This window comes from Astatotilapia calliptera, chromosome 23 (genome assembly GCF_900246225.1).
Source record: "Astatotilapia calliptera chromosome 23, fAstCal1.2, whole genome shotgun sequence".
In the NCBI taxonomy this organism is placed as follows: domain Eukaryota; kingdom Metazoa; phylum Chordata; class Actinopteri; order Cichliformes; family Cichlidae; genus Astatotilapia; species Astatotilapia calliptera.
The window spans coordinates 25,210,879-25,220,101 of NC_039323.1; the positions used below are offsets into that span (position 1 = coordinate 25,210,879).

General features: G+C 38.0%; 1 protein-coding gene across 1 annotated transcript in view; it reads left to right on the forward strand.

The window, feature by feature from the left end:
- The window catches only part of LOC113016516 (SH3 domain-binding protein 4-A-like), a 44,182-nt gene extending 36,062 nt beyond the window's left edge, over window positions 1-8,120 (forward strand). The window contains exons 4-5 of the mRNA XM_026159405.1: window positions 4,145-4,333; window positions 5,211-8,120. Coding sequence (XP_026015190.1) covers window positions 4,145-4,333; window positions 5,211-5,435 — 414 coding nt within the window. The 3' untranslated portion in view covers window positions 5,436-8,120. The remainder of the gene's footprint in view (window positions 1-4,144; window positions 4,334-5,210) is intronic.
- The last annotated feature ends 1,103 nt before the right edge of the window (window positions 8,121-9,223 follow it).

A 9,223-nucleotide genomic window follows, 5' to 3' on the forward strand; every position in this document is an offset into this window, starting at 1 on the left:
TATATATACACACACACACACACACACACACACACACACACACACACACACACACACTAGGGGTGCAACAATACATGTATCTGTATTGAACCGTTCGATACAGTGCTTTTGGTTCGGTACACATATGTATTGAACGATAGAGCAGGGCGATATGACCAAAAATATTTATCACGATATACATTTGAAAATTTGCGATAACGATATAACTGACGATATAATTGACGCTAGACAAAATACTTTACAACTCCACAACTTTATTAGTGCAAAAAACCCCATCAATGTATTTTCACTTAAACAAGCAGCTGTTTTTTATGTGCATTAAAGTTGTATAAAAACGTAACAGTGCAAATTCCTTGCTGACAGTCTAACCAAAAGGCATTTCCAGTGGAAAATGGCCGACATATCCTCAGCATAACCATGTATAATATCCACAAAACTTAAAGAGCTTATACACACACAATACGGTAATATTATGTTGAAGCGCAGTACGTATCACTCCACGAGGCGCCTGCCTACGATAACCGTAGTGCTCTGACAAGCCATCAAGCGGTGCGGCTTTGTAGCTTAGCAAAGTCGTACTCAAACATTTTTGACAGATTTTTGAGCAGGGTACCACATAAAATCGGTTCGAGGTCAGTAAGCACAACCAGAATTCATACATAAGGCGCACCAGGATATGAGGGGCACTGTCGATTTTCAGAAAAATCTGTGTATCTGACCGACCAAAGCTAAACCAGTTCCACACCACTGAAGTTGCAGCATTTTTACAAACCAATTCTGGTTCATCCGTTACATTCAACGAACCGCTTTCGCTCTTCTCATCCTGTGTCGTAAACATCCTGTATGTAAACAAAGGCACTGCGCATGCGCGTTTTACCCATATTCTATCGCGATATTTCATTTTCCTATCGTTGCCCAAAATTACACCAGTATTACCGTGAACGGTATGATATAGCCCAGCCCTATTGAACGATACAAAATTTTTAATTTATTTGATCAACTTTTCTCCTGACGATGCTGTCTGTGTTGAGAACTCAGTGGATCTGCGCTCGACAATGCAGCCAAGGCGGAGTAATCGAAGTATGAGTGCCGCCCATATGCATTCACTCAAGTTAGCATGGCAACTGCCTCAACGCTACCCAAAATTGAACCTCATCCACCGTACTTCAGATCTGGTGTTTGGAACTATTTTTGTTTTCATGTGAAGTATGACCCTACTTAAGCGCGTCATGGACAAAAGTACAACAGTATGTCGGATGTGCCACGCAATGCTCAGTTATATCGGTCGGAGCCATTTCTCTGTAATAAACTCTCTTTTCCACAGATTAGTGATTTCTCCATCAGATACATTTCTTTTTTAAATTATTTGATTGTTTCAGCAACATTTAATTTAAAAACTGTACTTTTGAGTTAAAAGAAATATTTGTAATTTTAATAGCTTAAAAAAGGCATGAACATTTTTTTGTATCGAAAAATATCAAACCGTGACACCAAAGTATCGAAACGAACTGAACCGTGAATTTTGTGTATCGTTGCACCACCTGGCGCTATGTCATCATTAGTAATAATGTTGTCCTAAATGATATTGTTACATTCTTAAAAATATTTTGAAATTTTAATAATCTTTAATGATTTTCTTTCCCTTGTTGTTGAAAATAATTTTGAGTATTTTCTGCACTGAGTTTGAAATTCTAGTATTGTGACAACCCCCCGGTGGTGCTTCCGTTTAAATAATAACTGCACGTTCCCATGAATGCTTGTATGGCAGCTTTCAAGGAGTAGTTCACATTAAATTCTTTTTGAACTAAAATGTATCTTTATGCACGGAAATATCTTCATGTGAAAATCCTAAAGATGTGTGCATTACATTCCTGCTGTTACTCATTAAAGTCATAGCGGAAAACACAAAACCGTAAATACCTCCACACATTTCCACTAGGTTGTTCTTTTTCTGGGGCTCCCAGCAAAGGAGAAAAAATAAAACTTCCTACAAAGAACCTGAAAGGTATCACCACGGGACAGTGCCTCACTTTGATGCCCGGAGCTTTGTCTTGAAATAAACACACATGCACACACTGCTGGGTTTTTTTTGGGTGTGTGTCATTAAAACAGAAATAGTCTTTTTGGCTATTGTGCCTCTTTTCAGGAAACAAAAAGAAAATCTCCCCTGGAGCAAATTTTCCAGTCAGCTGCGTTCATTAAAACTCAATACATTTTAACCCTCATTTAACTGGGTTAGCTGAGTTAGAATGTATTTACAGCAGCAGGAGCCCTCAGGGACAGGATTACTAAGAGGATGGTAACAGATTATATTTATACAGAAAGCCCTGTAACTATTTTCAGCTTTTGTTTTTACTCTTCAGCTCACAAATCTTAAAAAACAACAACAAAAAAAACCTTATTTGTTCTACATATTCCTGACTTCTGTTATCTTTCCCTCTTTTCCCATGACACAATGGATTCACCGCTTTAGTCCTCTACAATCTAATTTGTTTGAGGTCTTGAAGACTGAAAAATACTTTTAAATGGAGAACAAAGAATGCAGTCTAACGCAACAGCCCTGCAATAAATCACACCTCCTGAAGGTTAAATCTTAGTTAGTATTACAGAAACACCTCTCTATAAATTGCATTACCTTTCAGCAGCCTCCAAAAGGATCAGAGTTACATCAATACCTCTCTAAAACATTGTGGAAAACAAGTCTGAGTGTAGATATGTATTGTTCCAAAGGGAAAAAAAGGAGATTCTGTGTTGGAAAGGGAAAAGGAAATGGATAGGATGTCTGCAAAACTATGACAATAATAAAGATCATTATAGACCTTGACAGTTTCTAAAACAAGTCAACTGAAGACACATTGGCTTTGGGTAGGTTTTCCACATAGATTGTGTAAAAAAGATGGATCTGAAGCCAATGTGGAAGTGCCTTGAACCTCAAAGTTTGATGTCCACTGCAGAAAACACTGTCCTGATGATCTGATTATGGTCTTAATTGCTTGTTTCAAGTCTTATTTAATACAGTGTTTTAATACTCATTTTGGAAAGTCATTTTCCAGAGGGACGTGCAGCTTACAAGCCATAAGCATACATGCATATCTCCCTCTCCTCGCCCCCAACCGGTCACACTAGATGGCTGCCCCTTCCCAAGACTGGGTCTGCCGGAGGTTTCTTCCTCTTAAAAGAGTTTTTCCTTCCCAATGTCGCCAAAGTGCTTGCTCATAGGGGGTCGTCTGATTGTTGGGGTTTTATTGTAGGGTGTTTACCTTACAATATTAATCTCCTTGAGGTAACTGTTGCTGTGATTTGGCACTATATAAATAAAACTGAATTGAGTTGAATTTCTCTCAGTTTTTCAGCCATAACTTGTGACATTCTGGTTTCAGAAATGGTGCCACTGAAAACTTTCCTAATCAGTGGGCCACGACATGGTACCTATGGCTTGCTTTTATGCATGATCTATGGCTTTTCACAGGTTTTTTAAAGGTCTTATCCAAATTTTTAGACCTATTCTATCACTTATCTAGAGTTGGGTCTTTATAGCAGCACACTACACAAATAGTCCAGATGTCCTTTTACCGGTTTGTTCTCCACGTGCTCCTCGAGATTATCTCAGGATAGATTAGATAATCTCTACAGAATATCTCTTGCCGATTGGATGTGTCCAGAACACCTCCAGTGGAATAAACCCGACATGTGTCCTCTAACCTTGAAATTTTAAACCATGTTTATGCTCGAACTACAAGTGGAACTATGTAGTGTGGTTGTGTTTATCCAGTAATGACTGATCTTGAAAATGGTTACCCTGCCAACAGGGTCCTTGAATATGGAAAACACTATGAAATGTCGCTTGATTTGACAGATGTTGCTGTTTCACAGGACAGAGCCAAGTCTCAAATTTCTTTCAATCGGTGAAACAATACTGAAGTGGTTAAGTGATTTGTGCTGTGAATGTATTATTACCAGAACACTTTCACGATTTACATAAATATGGATATAAATTCTCATTCCTATTCTTTCTCCATATAAATTTTGCATACATAGTGATTTTAAATTGATGCATTCCTTCCAATCTCATCCAAGTCAACATGCAGATATTTCTTTCTTTGCTCCTTGCTCATGCTGACTGACCATTTCTTTAACCCATCAGGCATTGCTGAAGATGGACTGCCAGGGTCTGGTTGCCAGGTTGGTCCTGGATTTTGTCTTGTTGACTACAGCAGTAGAGGTGGCATCCCGGTGGAGGGAGCTTGCTGAGAAGCTGGCCCGAGTCTCCAAACAGCAAATGGAGGCTTATGAGGCTCCACATCGAGACAAGAATGGTCTATTGGATAACGAGGTGAGAGGCCTTTAGTCAGTGTTACTATTTACCGGACAACTGGACACTGTCAATGCTGTGGATCACGTCATGAAGTCAATAAGTTAACACATGTACTACAACCAGTTTTTTTGTGTTTTGGGCAAAGCATTAAAAGCTTGCTGAATTAGAATTTAGGAGTTTTGGCTTGACGTATACCTGGATGTACCAACAACAATACATGAATTACTTTAACACCAAAGATAACTTTTAAGTTTGTTTCTTATTTCTTTGATTTATCAAATGTATTATTAGCTTTTATTCACAATTTACATGCTGTATGAGTTAAACTGTGTCTAAAAATTTGCATGTCATGTTTGTACACTTGAATTTTAAGTTATATGACTTATATACAAGATGTTTTAAGGTTTATGGTACAGTAATTATCACTATGCATCTCATGGCCTCTAGCTCCTGACCATATTTATTCTACACTCACATCACTTAAATATATATATAAACTATTTTATATTAAATGTCTTTATATCAAACTGCCCTGTGATCCACAAACAGTATATTTGTCCGAGTTACTGTGCTTGGGTAGAAACTCTTCAAGAAAACACAATACTACTCAAAACATTTCAGAATTTCAGGAGAATTAGGTCAAAATGCTAACAAGTAGCTCACGGCAGCCTTCGAAATACTATACTAGGTGTGGTTTATGGAAAGGAGTAACATAGATCATCTTTAACCTGTCAGCTCTTTAGTACAAAGACCTGCTAAAGTTCAGTCTAAATGGGTTTGAGATTTCCGTCCCTACATGAACCTCTTTTGTGTAAGTCTTTGGCAAACTCTTGCCTTTTGTTCTTAAAAAGACATTTTCTTTCACTTCCCATGATCCCCACCCTGAACCCTTTAGTCTATGTGGAAACCAGCCTATGACTTCCTGCTGACGTGGGCTGCCCATGTTGGGGATAGCTACCGAGATGTGATCCAGGAGCTCCACCTTGGCCTGGACAAGATGAGGAACCCCATCACCAAGAGGTGGAAGCACCTAACGGGCACACTTATACTTGTCAACTGCCTCGATACCCTTCGCAGTGCGGCCTTCTGTCCTACAGGATATGGAGATTTTGCTGTGTGAAATGTGTGACAGAAGATTTGATGGCTGGTATAGTAACTAAAGCTCAATTCTGGGATTTGTGTCCAGAGTTTTGTTGACTCGTGAACGGAAGTTGTCGAAAGAATGGTACTCACAACATGTCTGGAGTGGATATTTTCTTTGAAAGAAAAAGAAAACGTGTAGTTTTAGGGCAGTGTGAAGAATCTAGACCATCAGGTCTACTGTGCACATCCTGCTGTCTTGTCTGGACTCTCGCATCCACATCATAGCAGCACTGATTGGTTTTTGATTAGTTACACACCAGAAGTAGCAACGCCACTTTCTGGCTCAAAATACATTGTGAAAATAGATAATCTGGCTCTTTGTGTTTTTTAAGCATCATGTTGTCCCTTTCTATCCCTTTCTTGTGGTCTCTACCTCTTATGTTGTTTCCGCTTTTCTTTCCTATATTCTTCTTAATCTCTTTTCTACCTCACACTTTGTCCTTTCAACTACGTTTTGATGGCTTTCAGAATTACATGCTGCTTTTTTCTGTGTTCCTCTCAGCTTCCCCTTATGCTTCAGTAAATGGCATTTTCAGGCTTCTGTCCTAATGTTTTTCTGTCACTGTGTATTTCCTTGCTTGACCCTCAGGACAGCATCACTCCTCATCGCTGCAGTACAGTGACATTTCCACCTCCTTATATGTTGTTATTTTGTTCATTTGACTGTATCTCACAAGCATTTTTAATTATAAAAAAAGTTCTTTAATCAAAATAAATGAGAAAAACTTTCATATATTAAAACAGTACAAGAATTGCCAGTGATTAGCTTGCCAAAAACTATTAGCTTGCTGACAGGGACTGTCTATGTAGTAAAGCTGCAGTACATCTGTTAATGCAAGTAATTTTTATACTTACATAAACATTTGTTTTTCTTAGTTTGGATTTATTCTTGGTGGACTCCACTTACATAACAAACTAAAGATTTAGTTGCTCAATATCCCTAGATGAAATTGATCCCAAAGAGCATACTGTACAAAAAACTCCTTGAAATTGCTTTGGTCACTACAGCAGTCACCTGTAGTTTGCATGGAAGACATCTACCTGTCTGCAAACACTTCCCAAAGTAAAAGATTTACTGAGCAAGCCAACATATTACAAAGGTCTCTATTTCTAGTTTGTATGATACTTTTCACAGTTTTGCTGGCACTTGTCGAGTAAAGACAATCCAATATCTTCCATCCAAACTAGACAAAGACACAACAGTAGTTGTGTACAACAGCTAGTAACCAAAGCAATGACAAGGAGATTTTTTGGTGAAGCACTGTTTACATCTTTGTAGCTAATTTCACCTAATGATTGCCGGCAACCTCCAGCAATCATTCGCCAATACAGTTAGCTAACAATGTTAGCATGCTGCATGTTGACAAAGGGATCCATTATTAATTTTGAATTCCAAAACCAAATTGCAATGTTTCAGTGTTAAAATCCAGTCAATTGGGAAACAGTATCTGTTTGTTTACTCTCACATCACCAGCTATTTTTTGGTCAGCTATTTTTTGGTCCAAATGCTTAAGCAGCATTGAGAGTTAAAGACATCCAATTACTTTCAGCTCCAGTACTCAGTGGGACTGTTTTCCCATGTGTGGTAGTTAGGTTTTCATTACTAGGCATCCATGAAGAAGATGCAAAGTTTACTGGAACTGGAAGATATAAGAGAAAGTTAGCTAGCTGGCTAGTTGCTATCTGGAGACGTTATATCATGTTCTGACTGAAGTATTTCTTTTAAAAAACTGAACTGCTATGGCTATTGACCTTAACAATAAAAGAAAACTAAATACCAGAAATGTTTGGAGGGTTAGTAAAGTTTGGCTAGTTGACAGAATTATATGTTACTTACAGAGCCAACGTTAAGCTAATTTACCACAGGGACGATGCAAGATGAAACTTACACTGTTCTCTAACTTAAACACTACTAACACTACTACAAGTACACTAATTGAAAAAGAAAAAGGCTTAGGGGCCAAGAATGACAGCTGAATTTTGTTTTGGAGCTCTAGTCATTTCAGCAGATAGCATTAGTTTGCTTGCTAGCTAGCATAGATTAGCAAATTCAGTTTTCAACATGTAACATGGCTGCAAATACAAATAGTTTCATTAATTGAGACTTGAAAATAAAGTGAAATGCATTTTCCTTTATTTGTTAACCTTACTGAAATCCAGAATACTTATATGTATTTTCAAAATGTATGCTTTTTTTTTCAGATGGCTGAAAATGTTTCAGTGCATTCTCACGTCCTAACCCCATACTCTTTATTAGTTACACAAAAATGTCAAATGTGTTTGTTTTCATTAAAAGAACTAGACAAACTAAACCATCAGAAATATCTTTTTAAAGCTTTTATTTAGTTTTTGTTAGTTTTTTTTTGTCTTTTCAGATGTTCTTGATTCTGTGACTTTCAGCACGAATAATCAATCCACTTTGATGCTTTTTGGCGGGGTTTTGTGCTTTTGTTGTTTATCTCCATTATGTTTTTGTGACCGCTGCAATGTTTAGAATATGAACGTTTTCCGAGCAGAAAATTTGCAAGTTTATATATTTGTACCAAACACCGACTGAGTATTGACACATTTGTAAGTGATGCTTTATCACATGTGAGAATTTGCAGATCTGTTCAGTGTTTCTGTTCAGTATCAATAAAACCAAAAAACATATGAAAGTCTTATACGCTTACAGTTATTCTACTTACACTTATATTCATGTGTGCACAAATGATTTCTGCAAGACTGAAAACAGCATTTAGACATAACTAAAGTTCGCTCTTTAGGCTTGAGGTTTGGACTTTTACTGGGCTATTGCAGCACCTTGATTGTTTATCATTCATTTTGTTGCAGATTTGCTGCTGTGCTTGGGATTGCATGACCCAGTTTGGGCCAAGCTTTAGCTGTCAGACAGATTACCTCAGACTTAGACTCTAGAATACTTTGGTTTACAAAGGAGTTCCTGGTGGACTCAATGACTGCAAAACCAGGAACTCCTCTGTAACTGCAAACTCATCACCCCTCCACCACTGTCCTGACAGTTGGTATGAATATGTTTATGCTGATATCCTGTGGTCCTTTGGATTATGGACAAACATTTCCACTTTGGTTTTTTATATTTCCAAAGGACATTGTTTCAGAAGTCAAAACAAGTTCAAAAGAAGCCACATGTGAACAGTCTTTTTCTAATTGTACTGTCAACTTTTTTTTGCTAATTGAGTGTATGCAGTGTTCAGTAGATACTTCTCAATCACGAAGATTGTGGCTTTGTGTTAACACACCTGAAACTTCCAAAATATCTGCTTTTATAGATGTGGCCACTGTTATGGATCTCAATCACATCAACAAGCTCTATAAACTGCACGTCAAGTGCATTTTTTCTTATTCCAGAGTTAAGATAATTTGTTTGTCGCATAACTAGAAGATTTTGAATGTTATGGCAGCAAAGAGATGTGTAGCAACCTAGCAATATAAAAAAGACATACCTAAATAGAAAAAGATCATAATAACCAGTAAAAAAATATTTAAAACAAGGAAAAACCTAAAAAACATTAAAGATAGACAGAAAGACTGTTTAATAATGGCTAACACTGCTTACAAGGGCGACCGTGGCTCAGGGGGTTGGGAATCGCATCTGTAACCGGAAGGTCGCTGGTTCGATCCCTGGGCTCTCTGTCCTGGTCGTTGTGTCCATGGGCAAGACACTTCACCTACCGCCTACTGGTGTTGGCCAGAGGGGCTGATGGCGCGATATGGCAGCCTCGCTTCTGTCACTCTGCCCCAGGG